A 16,496-nucleotide genomic window follows, 5' to 3' on the forward strand; every position below is an offset into this window, starting at 1 on the left:
AGTCATGTGGAAATCTGTAGAAAGAGCATTTCAGGCAGAGAAAAGAAGAAGTGAAAAGCACCTGAGGCAGAAGTGGAGGTGGTGTGTTCCAGGAACAGTGAGAATGCAGTCGTGATAAAGCACAGTAAGTGAGGAGCAGGGTAACGGGAGAGAAGAGAGCACAGAGGTTGTAAGGGGGCGTGTGTGTGTTGGGGGGGATTGTGGGGAGTCTTAGCAAGGACTTTGGCTTTTCCTCTGAGTGAGACGGAAACCACTGGAGGGTTTGAACAGAGGAGTGACTTGATCTGACTTACATTTTCAAAGGATTACTCTGCTTTGTGGAGACTACACTGTAGGCAATGAAGGTGTAAGCAGGGAGACCAGTTCGAAGTAATCCAGGTGAGAAACCACGGTGACTGCACCAGGGTGACTGTGGTGGCGGTAATTGAGTACAGTGGTGTGGTTAACAGGCAAAAATCACTTCTGAGATAGTCTTAGAAGACAGTGACACCTTCTGGCTCAAAGAAAGACTTACAAGGTTTTACAACAGAAGAGAGCCAATGTAAAAGCCAAGAATGAAGTTCTGAAAGGAGAAAAAGAATGGGAGTATTCTGTAACTTGACAGAACCTAATAAATTCATGGCCAACAAAAAGTACCCTAAGAATGAGAGCGTTTTCCTAAGAGGTAACTGCCCTGTAATCTTACTGGGGGATTGTGCACCAGACGCAAGGGCTAACTCACTTGACTGTGGCTGTGATGGAGGGGTTTGTCCTAGGGGGCTCATCTTTGGAATTTCTCCAAAGATAATGTGGGAGCTAGGGCAAAGAATGCTGGACATGGCTGCAATGTGCACTGTAGGTTGGTGTGCTCTGACTCATCATTCATGCCTTACCTGCGACTCGTCAAATGAGGCCATGCATGAGAAACAGGGAATGGAAGCACCTCACAAAATGGGAGATTGAGATTATGCTATGTTAAATTCTTATGTGATTTGTTTTCTGATTATATGTAAGCTATTTCTCATTATCATTTCCAGTTCTAAATTTGAGACACATCTTTTTCTGGAAAAGGCTTTTGAAAATTCTTTTCAGTATTATTTGTAAATGCTCAGTATCAACTGGGTATCAATATTAAAAACAAAGCAAAAAGTGTACCTCCTAAGACCAAACAGAATGAAAATATTACTCTAATTCTGTATACACTGGTAGTTATAAGAAGGAAAGTAGATATCAATAACTAATTCAATTTTATTTTACCTTCCTCCCACTTAAAATAATCATCATAGCCCAGGTTATCTTTTGCATAAAGATCTGAAAGCCTGGACAAAGGAGACTTATAGATCTATATTAAGGAAAAAGAAGACTCAGCCTACCGTGGTGATATAGCGGGAGTGGAATTCTGGAGCATCTTTCAGGAACGTGAGGCCAGGGTGTGTATCCACCACATCCTGAAGAAGATTAAAACCAAAACTAAATTAACAAACATACCAAAGAGCAAAATAAAAAAACTAACACGCCAACAAAGTTTTTCCTTCCTGTAGAATAAGTAGCTAGTTGAGCAAACCTGCAATTTTTAGAATACTGAACAATGCACTTAAAATTTAACACTTTATTACATTCAAATTTTATTACAAGCATACTTATGTGTGCTTTTTGATATGCTAGTATACTTTAATAAAGCATTAATTAAAATTTTAATTTAGCTGGCGCCTGGGTGGCTCAGTCGGTTAAGCATCTGCATTCGGCTCAGGTCATGATCCCAGGGTCCTGGGATCATGCCACATTGGGCTCCTGGCTCAGCAGGGAGCCTGCTTCTCCCTCTCCCTCTGCCTCTCCCCCTGCTCATGCTCTCTCTCTCTGTATCTCTGTGTATCAAATGAATAAATAAAATATTTTAAAAAATGCTTTAAATTCAATTTAGTTAACATATAGTGTATTATTAGTTTCAGGGGTAGAATTTAGTGATTCATCAGTTGCATATAACACCCAGTGCTCATTACATCAAGTGTCCTCCTTAATGCCCATCACCCAATTACCCCATCCTCCTATCCGCCTCCCCTTGAGCAACCCTGTTTGTTTCCTATAGTTAAGAGTCTTTTACAGTTTGCCTCCCTGTTTTTATCTTATCTTCCCTTCCCCTATGTTCATCTGTTTTGTTTTCCTTTTTTTTTTTTTAAAGATTTTATTTATTTATTTGACAGAGACAGCGAGAGAGCACAAGCAGGGGGAGCAGTAGAAGGAGAGGGAGAAGCAGGCTCTCCGCCATGCAGGGAGCCCGATGCAGGGCTTGATCCCAGGACCCTGGGATCATGACCTGAGTCGAATGCAGACGTTTAACCATCTGAGCCACCCAGGTGCCCCAACTGTTTTGTTTCTTAAATTCCACATGTGAATGAAATCATATAGTATTTGTCTCTGACTGACTTATTTCACTTAGCATAATACCCTCTAATTCCATCCATGTCATTACAAATGGTAAGATTTCATTCTTTTTGATGGCTGAGTAGCATTCCACTGTGTGTGTGTGTGTGTGTGTGTGTGTGTGTGTGTGTGTGTGTGTGTGTGTGTGTGTGTGTGTGTGTACCACTTCTTCCTTATCTGTCAATGGACATCTGAGCTCTTTCCATATTTTGGCTACTGTGGACGTTGCTGCTATAAACATCGGGGTGCATGTACCCCTTTGAATCGGTATTTTTGTATCTTTTGGGTAAATACCTAGTAGTGCAATTGCTGGGTCGTAGGGTAGCTCTATTTTTAACTTTTTGAGGAACCTCCATACGTTTTCCAGAGTGGTTGCACTAGCTTGCATTCCCACCAACAGTGTAAGAGGGTTGCCCTTTCTCCGCATCCTCACCAACATCGGTTGCTTCCTGAGTTGTTAGTTTTCGCCATTTTGATCAGTATGAGGTGGTATCTCATTGTGGTTTTGATTTGTATTTCTCTGATGAGGAGTGATGTTGAGCATTTTTCCATGTGTCTGTTGGCCATTTGTATGTCTTCTTTGGAGAAATGTCTGTTTACGTCTTCTGCCCCTTTCTTGACTGGATTTTCTGTTTCTTGGGTGTTGTATTTGGTAAGTTTTTTATAGATTTTGGATACTAGCCCTTTATCTGATAAGTCATTTGCAAATATCTTCTCCCATTCCACAGGTTGCCTTTTGTTGATGCATTTAGTTCTTGTGCCTCACTGGTCTCTCCCAATCTTCAATAGTTACTTAGTCTTGTATTTCATAATCATGAAATACGCCTTTTTTTTTTTTTTTTTTTTGAGAGAGAGAGCATCAGTGGGGAGAGGGAGAGAGAGAATCCCAAGCAGGCTTCATGCTCAGCATGGAGCCTGATGCGAGGCTTGATCTCATGGCTTTGACATCATGACCTCAGCCGAAATCAAGAGTCAGATAACTTAACCAACTGAGCACCTAGGCACGCCTCATGATTTTGACACTCTTAATGAGTTCTAGTCAGTTATTCTGTAGACTGTCTCTCAACATGGTTTTGTCTGATGTTTTCTCATGATTAGATTAAGATTATACATTTTTGGCAGGTATACCACATAAGTGGTATTGTGTGCTTTACAGTCATATAAGAGTATGTGATATCAGTATGTCTTTTATCTTGTAGAGTTAACTTTGATCACGCTTGGCTGAAATGGTGACTTCTGGGTTCACCACCATATAGTTATTATTCTCCCTTAATAATTAATAAATATTGTGGAGGGGGGATATACTTTGAAACTCTGCAAATTTTTGCCCACAGATTTCAGCATTTTTTAAAATAAAGATTTTATTTATTTGAGAGTGAGAGAGGTATCACAAGCAGGGGGGAAGGGCAGAGAAAGAGGGAGAAGCAGATGCCCCACTTAGCAGGGAGCCTGATGCTGGGCTCCATCCCAGGACCCTGAGATCATGACCTGAACGAAGGCAGACACTTAACTGACTGAGCCACCCAGGCGCCCCTGATTTCAGCAGTCATTTGTGGAACCTGACTGTGATATTTATACTGTGGTGCTTATCTAATAGTGATTTTGTATTTCTCTCATTCTTTCTACATTTAATAACTGGAATTCTTCTGTAAGGAAGAGCTGTTCCTCCTCTCTCACATATTTATATGTTCAATTCGTATCAGTACAGACTCATGGGTATTTATTTTATTCTAAGGGTTATAATCCAACACTATCATTATTTATTTTGTTGCTCAAATTGATCTTGCTCTGGCCATTGGAACTCTATCAGGTTGGCCTCTGTGTCCTCTTGACATGCCCTATCCTTTTGTGAGCACTTTTGTATTTTCTGGTATCACAAGATGGTACCATCTTATATTTTCATCGTTCCAGCCCTGGAATCTACCTCCCCCACCCCCACAAATAGCCCTGGTTCCTTTATTGGAAATGGTACTTAAAAAACACTTAGAAATCTGGATGCTAGGTGTGCTTATTACCATTAGGGTGTCATTGCTCCTGGACCCTCTTGGCAGGAAGAACTAGGAATACTTGTATGTACAGCAGTCCCCCTTATCTGCAGGGGATATGTTCCAAGACTCCTAGTGGACGCCTGAAATTGCAAATAGTTCTGAACCCTATATATATACAATGTTTTTTCCTAAACATATGATAAAGTTTAATTTATAAATTAGGCACAGCAAGAGATTAACAATAACAATATTAAAATAGAGTAATTACAATATACTATAATAAAAGTTATATGAATGTGATTTCTCTCTCAAAATATTTCGTTGTACTGTACTCACCCTTTTACTTCTTGTGATGATATGAGATGAGAAATGTCTACATGATGAGATGAAGTGAGGTGAATGGAGTAGGCATTGTGAGGTAGCCTTAGGTTACTACTGATCTTCTAATGTTATGTCAGAAGGAGGATCATCTGCTTCTAGACTGCAGTTGACCATGAATAACTGAAACTGCATACACAGGTGGGGGGAACTCCTTTATACTAATCCAAGCATACACATTTTTATTTCTATTTCTATATTTATCTGTACATACTAAAAACTATGTAATCATGTAGAGAATGGATTCTAATACTATACACAAGGTTCAGTCTAAACTTCTCCCTTTCCTTTGTAACTTTAACAGAATCACCAACCTATATCCCATTGAGAAACAAATTTACTAAACAGAGTATAGTATTAGTGTATAGTTCCTTTTGTCTCTGGTCTTACAGTATCCAGTTAAAATAGTACTTTCCAAGGTTACTCAGGTTAGCTCTCTCCTGTTGTTCCTTTATTCTCCTTAATGCAGTTAGAGTACAGTTCAGTTCATTTGTTACTGTTGATTATTTTATTCTGAGTTTCTTTCCCACAGGTCCAGGTTGATTTTAATTCATTACTTATTTCTTGGAGGGAGAGTATTTGCACATTATTATGGTTCTAAGAGTCAAAGCTAATGTAGAACTGACATCTTAACAATATTGAGTTCTCCTACCCATAAAGAAGACCTCTCTCTCCATTTATATAAATCTTATTTTAAGTTCTCTCAGCAATGTTTTGCTGTACTTTGTGTGCAGGTCTTGCACATCTTTTATCAGATTCATCTGATAAAAGGGGTGGTATTTAATATTCGGGGGTGGTATTATAAATGGTATTTTTCAAATTTCAATTTTGAATTGTTTGTTGCTAGTATATAGAAGAAAATTGATTTTGTAGACTAATCATGTTATCTGTAAACTTGCTAAGCTCACTTATTAAATACAGCTTTAGCAGCATCTCATGAATTTTGACATGCTGTGTTTTCACTTTCATTCAGTTCAAGATATTTCTTAATTTTCCTTTTGACTTCTCTGACTCATGGGTTATTTAAAAGTGTTATTTAGTTATCAAATACTTGAAAAATTTTCAGAGATCTTTTATTATTTCTACTTTAATTCCATTCAAGTCAAAGAGATACTTTAAGAGCTAACTTTTAAATTTTTATTGAGATTTTCTATGGCCCAGAATATGGTCTATCTTGGTAAATATTCTGTGTACATGTTAAAGGAATGTGTATTCTACTGTTGTTTGATAAAGTGTAATATAAATGTCAATTCGGTCAAGTTGGTTGATAGTGTTGTTCAAGTGTTCTACATCCTTACTGATCTTTTCTCAACTTGTTCATTATTGAGAACAGCACATGGAAATCTACAATTATGACTTGAATGTATCCTTGAAGTTCTATCAGATTTTGCTTCACACATTTTGAAAGTCTGTTACAAGGTGCACAAACATTTGGAATTGTCATGTTATGGGTGCCTGGGTGGCTCAGTCGGTTAAGCATCTGCCTTCGGCTCAGGTCATGATCCTGGAGTCCCAGGATCGAGTCCGGCATCGGGCTCCCTGCTCAGCAGGGAGTCTGCTTCTCCCTCTGACCCTCTTCCCTCTCGTGCTTTCTATCTCTCATTCTCTCTCTCTCAAATAAAATCTTTAAAAAAAATTGTCATATTATATTCTTTTTTTTTTTAAGACTTTATTTATTTGACAGAGAGACAGCGAGAGAGAGAACAGAAACAGGGGGAGTCGGAGAGGGAGAAGCAGGCCTCCTGCCGAGCAGGGAGCCCGATGCGGGACTTGATCCCGGGACTCCAGGATCATGACCTGAGCCGAAGGCAGTCACTTAACTGACTGAGCCACCCAGGCGCCCCATGTTGTTATATTCTTTATGAATTGTTATATTCTTGATGAATTGATCCCTTTATCATTTTTGTTACATTCTTCATGAATTGTTATATTCTTGATGAACTGACCCCTTTATCTTTACCTAGCAATATTATGTGCTTTAAAAACTACTTTGTCTGATATTAATATAGCCACCCAGTTTTCTTTTCTTTTTGCAGCAAAAAACCCCATATAACATAAAATTCATCCAACAATTTCTGAGTGTACAGTAAAATACTGTCAACAACTTGCACACTGTTGTACAACAGACCCCTCCCACCCCAATCCCGAATGATCGAAACTCCCTTCCCACCAAACAACAACTCCCCATACAACCTCCCCCCAGGCTCTGGCAACTGCCTCTCTTCTTCCTAGGAGTTTGACTACTTTAGATACTTCATATAAGTGGAATAGTACAGTATCTGTCTTTTTGTGACTGGCTTATTTCACTTAGCATAATGTCCTCAAAGTTTATCCATGTTGTTGCATGTAACAGAGTTTCCTTTTGTTTTAAAGGCAGAATAATATTCCATTATATGTATATACCACATTTTCTTTATCTGTCCATCTACTGATGGACATTTAGGTTGCTTTTACTTCTTGGCTATTGTGAATAATGTTCAATGAACATGGGAATACAAATATCTCTTTGAGATTGTTTTCCATTCTTCTGGATATATACCCCACAGTAGTATTGCTGGGTCATATGGTAGCTCTATTTTAAATTTTTTGAGGAACTTCCATACCATTTTCCATAGAAGTTATACCCTTTTACATTCCAGCCATCAGTGTGTAAACGTTCCAATTTCTCCACATCCTCACCAACACTTCTTTTTTTTAAACAGTATCCATTCTAACAGGTGTGAGGTGGTATTTCACTGTGACTTGATTTGCATTCCCCTGCTTATTTATTTATTTTTACTGATGTTGAACATCTCCTCATATGCTTGTTAGACATTTCATCTTTGGAGAAACGTCTATTCAAGTCCCTGACCATTTAAAAATCTGGTTATTTTTATTGCTGTTCTTATTGAGTTGTAGTTCTTTATATATTCTAGATATTGACACCTTATCAGGTGTGTTTGCAAGTATTTTTTTCCATTCTATAGACTGCCTTTTACTACGTTCTTTCCTTTGCTGTCCAGAAGTTTTAAAGTTTGATATAGTCCCTTTTGTCTAGTTTTGATTTTGCTGCCTCTGCTTTTTTGGTCGTATCCATTGCCCAAACCAAAGGCCATGACGATTTCCCCCTCTGTTTTCTTCTAGGAATTTTATAGTTTCAGGTCTTCGGATTAGGTCTTTAATCCCTTTTGAGTTCATTTTTGTATATGGTGTGTACAAAATATCCAATTTTCCCAACACCATTTGTTGACGAGACCATCCTTTCTCTACTGTGTAATCTTGGCACCTATGCTGCAAATCACTGGTATATATATGCAAGAATCTGTAGCTTTGTAATTTACTTGGAAGTTATGATGTGTGAAGCTTCCAGCTTTGTTCTCCTTTCTCAGGACTGTTTTGGCTATTCTAGGCCCTTTGAAATTCCATATGAATTTTATAATTGTTTTTTATATTTCTGCAAAAAACGCCATTGGTATTTTAAACTTTACTGGGGAATAAGCAATATACAAAAAATTGTACGTATTTAATATATACAGATTGATGAATTTGGACATATGTGTATACCCAGGAAACCATCACCACGATTAAGGTAATAACATACTCAGCACCTCCAAGTTTCCTTGTGCCTTTTTTTTTTCTTTGATCTGTTTGTTTGTTTTGGTAAGAATACTTAACATGAGATCTACCCTCTTAACAAATTTTAAGTTGCACAATATAGCACTGTTAACTATATGCACTACATTGTACAACAGATATCTAGAACTTATTTGTCTTATGTAACTAAAACTATATCCATTGAACAACATCTTCATGATTCAACTTATATGAGGTATCCCAAATAGACTCACAGAAGCAGAGAACAGAATGGGGTTGCCAGGGGATGGGAGAAGGGGACCATTTGGATTTTGACAGAACTTGAACTGATCTATATAGACTGTTCTGGGTTGACTGGGCATTTAACAATGTTAAGTCTTTCAATCCATGAACACAATATGTCTTTCCATTTATTTGTAAGAGCTTTCTTTTGATTAGTGTTAGCATGCTGTATCTTTTTTCTTCTTTTACTTTTAATTTATTTGTGTCTTTATAATTAAAGTACATTTCTTTCAGGCAACATATATTTGGGTCTTGCTTTTTTGTCTAATCTTTGCCTTTTGAGAGTATTCACATCACTTATATTTAATGTGTTATTGGTATTGATATGGTTAGGTTTAGGTCTATCATCTTGTTTGTCCCATCCATTCTTTGTTCCCCTTTTTTCTTCCTTTCCTGCCTCCTTTTGAGTTTACTGAGTATTCTTTATAACTTCTATTTTATTTAAACTGTTTTTGGCCTTTTAGCTATAACTGTTATTTCAGTGGTTGTGTCAGAGAGTACAGCACATATCTTTAACTTACTACAACCTATTTCCAAGTAGTATTAGACCACTTCATGGATAATATGTGAACCATACAATAGTATACTTCCATTTTTCTTCTCCTGGCCTTTATGCTATTGTTGTCAAATTGTACTTAGGCATATGTTATAATCATCACAAAACAGTGTTGATAGTTTTGTTTAAACAGTTATCTTCTGAAGAGATCCGAATAATAAAAAATTATATACATTTATCCATTTAGTTACCATTTCTGGAGCTTTTCTTTCCTTTATGTAAATTTGTATTTCTATCTGGCATTATTTTCTTCCTTGACTGAACAACTTTCCCCCCAACCCAAACACATTTCTTGTACTGCATTTCTGCTGGTGATATTCTTTCAGCTTTTCTATGTCCAAAAAAATCTTTAATTCACCTTCATTTTTGAAAGATATTTTCACTGGGTACGATGCTCTAAGTTGATAGCCTATTTTCTTTGAGTACTTTAAAGATGTTGCTCCAATGTTTCTGACTTGGACTATTTCCAACATGAAATCTACTGTTATCTTCATCTTTGTTCCACTTTATGAAATGTGACTATTTTCTCTGGCTGCTATTCAAATTTTCTCTTTATTACTGGTTTTGAACAAATTTATTGTGGAGGTGACTTGGTATAGTATTTTTTTGTGTTTCTTGTCTTTGAGCTTATTGATTATCTTGGGTTTGAGCTTATGGTTTTTATCAAATATAGAAAATCCGGGGCTATTATCTCATCAAATAATTTTTCTGTCCCCCTGCAATGCAATTCCAGCACTAACTATCCAGAATTGGTACTGATTTCACAGGTTAGGGGCACAGTCCTTCACAAGACTTGTCTCACTCCAGACACCAGCCATTAACTCCGGGGTTCCTAGGCCATCCACATTTTTGACCAACTGACTATAAATTTGGGGGTTTCCACCGTCCCCTTAGGTTTAACAATTTGCCTGAGAGACCCACAGAAATGAGGCAAGTGCTACATTATGATTACTATTCTATTATAAAGGCTACAAGTCAGGACCAGCCAAACAAGAGATGCAGAGGAAAAAGTGGGAAGGTCTGAGACACAAAGCTTCTATTCTTAGGGCATGGCACCCTCCCAGCTCCTCATTGTGCTTCAGTGTCCAGAGATTTTATTGGGTTTCATTAGGTAGGCATGCTTGATTAAATCACTGTCCATATGACTGAATTCAATTTCCAGGCTCCATCTCCTCCTTGGAGGTCAGGTTGGTAACACCTGGCTGAAAAACCTAACCTCTAATCACATGGTTGGCCTTTTTGGCACAATAAGTCCCCACTCTGAAACTATCCAGGGACCCACCATTAATGAGTCACCTCGTTAATAAAAACTCAGGCATGGTCCCAGGAGCCTGCTGTGAAAAACAAAGATGTTCTTATCATTTGGGAAATTCTAAGGGTTTAACAGCTCCGTCCTAGGAACTTGGGACAAAGAGGTGACAAATTCTTTATTTTAAATCCCCCCACCTCTCCCATTAGTTTGCTTGAAGTTATGTCCCAAAGCTCATGGATGCTCTTTATATTTTTCTTCCTTTCTTTGTGTCTCCATTTCTCATTTTTTTTTTAAAGATTTTATTTATTTATTCATGAGAGACAGAGAGAGATAGAGAGAGAGAGAGAGAGGCAGGGGGAGAAGCAGGCTCCCACGGAGCAGGGAGCCTGATGCGGGACTCGATCCCAGGACCCTGGGATCATGACCTGAGCCGAAGGCAGACGTCTAACCATCTGAGCCACCCAGGCGCCCTCCATTTCTCATTTTGGATAGTTTCTATTCTGTCTTCAAATTCACTAGTCATTTCACTTGCAATGTTTAATCTGCTGTTAATCCAATCTGGTGTATTTTGCACCCCAGACACCTTAGTTTTCAGCTCTACGAGTTCAACTTGGGTTTTTTAAAATATATGTCTTCCATGTCTTAACTTTTTGGGTAGATGGAATTCAGCTATGAAAGCTGTTTTAATGTACTCGTCTAATTCTAACATCTGGGTCAGTTTCAACTGATCTTTTTTTTCCGTATTATCTGTTGTATTTTTCTGCTTCTTTGCATGCCTGATGACATCAACTATTACAAATTTCACCTGGTTGAATGCTGGATATTTTTATGTTCTTATAAATATTCTCAAACTTTGTTCTGGAATGCTGTTAAGTCACTTGAAAACCCTTTTATCCTTGTAGGTCTTGCTTTCTAAATTGGTTAGGCAGGACCTAGCAATGCTTAATTTAGGGTTAATTATTCTCCATTACTGAAGCAAGACTCCCAAGAGTACTCCACCCAAAGTCCTGTGCACTATGAAGTTTTCCAGTCTGGCTGGTAGGGACAAATACTATCCCTGGGCCTGTGTGACTGACAGGTACTATACTGCTCCCTCTAATCATGGATAGTACTTTCTTTAGCTTTGGTTACTTTCCCCACATACATCTGTTGATCAGTATTCTGCTGAATACTCGTTGAGGAGTTCTAAAGATGTCTGGAGCTTTCTCGCTGGTACTCTGTCCCAAGTATTCTAGCCACCCTGGTCATCTAGCTCTTCACCTCTGCCTCCTAAAATCAGGGAGTCTGATGGACTCTGCCTGGAGTCCCCATTCCCACACTGTGGCTTGGGAACTCTCCCAAGGCAGTAACCTGAGACAATCATAAGGCTGACCTTGTTTGCTTTCTGTCTCTCAGCAATCACTATCTTTTGTTGCCAGATATCCAGCATCTTGAAAACCACTGTTTTGTATTTCTTGCCTGATTTTTTTTTTTAACTGAAGTATAGCTGACATACACTATTATATTAGTTTCAGGTGTACAGCAGTGATTCAACATTTATATATATTACAAATGACCACAGTAAGTCTAGTTATCATCTGCCACCATACAAAGTTATTAAAACATTATTGACTATATTCCCTATGCTGTACTTTACATCACTGGGACTTAACTTATTTTGTAACTGGAAGTTTGTACATCTTAATCCTGTTCACCTATTTTGCCAATCTCTCCAACCACCTGCCCTCTGGCAACCACCAGTTTGTTCATTATGAGTATGTTTGTTTTGTTTTTTAGAGACCACATATAAGTGAAATCATTTTCTTTGTCTGACATTTCACTCTCCAGGTCCATCTGTGTTGTTGTAAATGGCAAGATTCCATTCCTTTTTATGGCTGAGTAATATTCAATTGTTCATATATACTACATCTTGTTTACTCACTCATCTATTGATGGACACTAGGTTGCTTCCATATGTTGGCTATTGTAAATAATGCTGCAGTGAACATAGGAATGCATATATCTTTTTGAATTAGAGTTTTCATTTTCTTTGGAAAAATACCCAGAAGTGGAATCACTGGATCGTATGGTATTTCTATTTTTAATTTTTTAAGGAAACTCCATATTGTTTTCCATGATGGCAGCACCAATTTACATTTACTAATTTACCACCAATAGTGCCCAGGGTTCTGTTTTCTCCATATCCTTGTCAACACTTGTTATTTCTTATCTTTTTGATACTAGCCATTCTGGCAGGTGTGAGGTGGTATCTCATTATGGTTTTGATTTGCATTTTCCTAATGAATGATGTTGAGCATCTTTTCATGTGTCTGTTGGCCATCTGTATGTCTTTTTTGGAAAAGCGTCTTTTCAGGTCCTCTGCCCATTTTTTAAAAAAAGATTTTATTTATTTATTTGAGAGAGAGAGAGAGCAGGCACGAGAAGAGAGAGAACATGAACGGGGTGAGGGGCAGAGGGAGAAGCAGACTCCCCACTGAGCAGGGAGCCTGATGTGGGGCTCAATCCCAGGACTCTGGGATCATGACCTGAGCCAAAGGCAGATGCTTAACCAACTGAGCCACCCAGGCACCCCCCATTTTTTTATTGATTAATTTATTTGATAGAGAGAGTGAGAGAGCACAGGCAGGGGGAGCGGCAGAAGGAGAGGGAGAAGCAGGCTCCCCGCGGAGCAGGGAACCCGATGCAGGACTCAATCCCAGGACCCTGAGATCATGACCTGACCCAAAGGCAGCTGCTTAACCGACTGAGCCACTCAAGTGCCCACCCCCCCTTTTTTTAAATGGGTGTTGAGTTGTAGGAGTTCTTTATATATTTTGAATATTAACCTTCTATTGGACATATCATTTGCAAATATCTTCTCCCATTCAGTAGGTCGCCTTTTCATTTTGTTGAATGGTTTCCTTTGATGGTTTCCTTCACAGTGTAAAGCTTTTTACTTTGATATAGTCCCAACTATTTCTGCATTTGTTGCCCTTGCTTGAGGAGACAGATCCAAAATAATACTGCTAAGATTTATGTCCAAGAATTTACTGCTTATGTTTTCTTTTAGGAGTTTTATACTCTCATGACTTACATTTAGGTTTTTAATCCATTTGGGGTTTATTTTTGTATATGGTACAAGATAGTCTAACTTCATTCTTTTGCATGTAGCAAAAGTTATTTTCATTGGTTTTCTTTTATTTTTTGATCTCTATTTCATTTATTTCCACTCTTATCTTTATTATTTCCTTCCTTCTACTAACTTTGTTTTTTGTTCTTTTTCTAGTTTCTTTAGGTGTAAAGTTATAATGTTCATTTGAAATTTTTCGTTTCTTAGGACAGGCCTATATCATAAACTTCCATCTTAGAACTGCTTTTGCCCTGTGCAACAGATTTCTGACGTTGTGTTTCCATTTTCATTTGTCTCAAGGTATTTTTAAATTTCCTCTTTGATTTCCTCACTGACTCGTTATTTAGTAGCAAGGTGCTTAGCCTGCATGTGTTTGTATTTTTTAAGTCTGTATGTGTCTTCGGATCTGAAGTGAGTCTCTTGTGGGCTGCATATAGATGGGTCTTATAACTTTTTCTTGTAATTGATTTCTAGTTTCATACCATTGTGGTTGGAAAAAATGCTTGATATGATTTCAATTTTCCTAAATTTACTGAGACTCGTTTTGTGGCCTAATGTGATCTATCCTGAAGAATGTTCCATGTGCACTTGAATAGAATGTGTATTCTGTTTTTTGATGGAATGTTCTGTGTTTATCTGTTAAGTCCATCTGGTCTAATGTGTTGCTTAAGGTCACTGCTTGCTTATTGATTTTCTGTCTGGATGATCTATCCATTGATATAAGTGGGGTGTTAAAATCCCCTACTATTTTTAAGAGAAATTAGAGCAAGAAAAGAAGATGGCAGTGGAGTAGGAGAATCCTAGGCTTGTCTCATCCCACGAACACAACTAGATAACTACTAAATCATCCTAAATACCCCAGAAAGTGACCTGAAGATTGGCAGAACTCCACAACTAAAGGGAGAGAGGAGGCCACATCGAAGATGGTAGGAAGTGCAGAGACATGGTTTCAGGGAGAAGCAGATCGCAGGTACTGCAGAGGGGAGGGAGCCGTGGTTGCAGAGAAGGGTGAGAGAGAGAGGAGCACACTGGAGAATGCACAAGGAGAATGTTTCCTCAAAGCCATTGGCTTGGAAGACGAAGAGGGGCTAAATTCTGTGAGTTCTTACAAGAGTGGGACTCAAACCCTGGAGTTTTAAAGGCCAGAGGGCTTGGCTAGGATAGAGGCCAATAGAAAATGTACTGCTCCTGGAGAGAAAGCAGACAAACAACCTGAGGGTACACAGCATGGAAACAGTGATCTGAAGAACACCTGGGCCACACATTGGGGAGATTATTCACTCTTCTCGGAGCATGTACTTGAGAGGCAGCATTCATGGAGACACCTCTTCAGGAACGAAGGAGCTGGCTGGCACCATTTTTCTCCCCTGCCCCTCAGCATAACACAGAGGCACCTGTGGGAAGCAGGAAAGTGCTACTACTGGCTGCCTAACTTGCTCACCCGAAGCCCCACTCCCCTTTGCTTCTGGTGGGACTTGCCCCTCGGTCAACTTGCCTCAGTCCAGCACAGCAAGCCCCTCCCCCAGGAGACCAGTACAAACCCCCGCCCAAACCATATCTCCTGACCAGAGAGTTCTACAGAGCCTCAGTTCTGGTGGAATTGGTGTCAGGTCTCATTGCAAAAGCAGACCAGAGCACACCTAGTTAAAACTCACCACATTCAGGCCCAGGACCAAACACTGCCCAGAGCAGGCAAGGAGAACCTCTGCAGGCGACTGGCCTGAAGGACAGAGCAGCCAGAACACAACAGCAGAGCACACGCAGCACATACTGGAGACACTCCCTGAAGCACCAGGCTCTGGGCACTACATGACCTCTTCTTCATAAGGCCATTATTTTCAGGAGCAAGAGATATAATTGGCATCTGACTGTTGATCTTAGCTCTGGTCTTGATCTCAGGGTCGTGAGTTCAAGCCCCATGTGGAGCCCACTTAAAAGAAAATCTTACAAGCAGTAACACAAAATAAGTCCTTAACTTACCAGGGAAAACCCATAAGTTCACTGGAGATTTCTCAACAGAAACTTGGCAAGCCAGAAGGGAGTGGCAAGATATACTCAAGGTGCTGAATGGGAAAAATCTGCGTCCAAGAATATTCAGCAAGGCTACCATTCCAGATAGATGGAGAGATAGAGTTTCCTAGACAAACAAAAACTAAAGGAGTTTGTGACCACTAAACCAGCTCTGCAAGAAATATTAGAGGGGACTCTGAGTGGGGAAGAAAGGCCAAAAGTGACAAAGACTAAAAAGGAACGGAGAAAACCTCCAGAAACACTGACTTTACAGGAAATACAATGGCACTAATTCTTACCTATCAATAATTACTCTGAATGTAAATGGACTAAATGCTCCAATCAAAAGACACAGGGTGTTAGAATGGATAAAAAAACAAGCCCCATCTATACGCTGCCTACAAGAGACTCATTTTAGACTAAAACACCTCCAGATTGAAAGTGAGGGGATGGAGAAACATTTATCATGCAAACGGACATCAAAAGAAAGCCGGAAAAAAAAAAAAAGCAGGAGTAGCCATATTTATATCAGACAAACTAGATTTTAAACCAAAGACTGTAACAAGAGATAAAGAAGGGCACTACACATAATAAAGGGGTCTATCGAACAAGAAGGTCTAACAAATGTAAATGTTTATGCCCCCAACATGGGAGCACCCAAATATATAAGACAATTAATAACAAACATAAAAGGACCTCATTCATAATAATCAATAATTGTAGGAGACTTTAACATCCCACTTATGTCAATGGACAGATCATCTAAGCAGAAAATCAACAAAGAAACAATGGCTTTGAATGACACACTGGACCAGATGGACTTAACAGATATATTCAGAACATTCCATCCTAAAGCAGCAGAATACACATTCTTTTCAAGGGCAAATGGGACATTCTCCAGAACAATTACATACTAGGTTACAAATAAAGTGTCAACAAGTCCAAAAA

The 16,496-nt window shown here is 38.9% G+C and overlaps 1 protein-coding gene across 1 annotated transcript in view; it reads right to left on the reverse strand.

Moving 5' to 3' along the window:
- The window catches only part of PPP2R3A (protein phosphatase 2 regulatory subunit B''alpha), a 166,397-nt gene that overhangs the window by 79,649 nt on the left and 70,252 nt on the right, over positions 1-16,496 (reverse strand). Inside the window, exon 5 of the mRNA XM_028099045.2 lies at positions 1,353-1,427. Coding sequence (XP_027954846.1) covers positions 1,353-1,427 — 75 coding nt within the window. The remainder of the gene's footprint in view (positions 1-1,352; positions 1,428-16,496) is intronic.

The sequence above is a fragment of the Eumetopias jubatus genome, unplaced genomic scaffold (genome assembly GCF_037043125.1).
Source record: "Eumetopias jubatus isolate StellerSeaLion01/CBP00866 unplaced genomic scaffold, mEumJub1_p1.0 scaffold_1, whole genome shotgun sequence".
Lineage (NCBI taxonomy): Eukaryota > Metazoa > Chordata > Mammalia > Carnivora > Otariidae > Eumetopias > Eumetopias jubatus.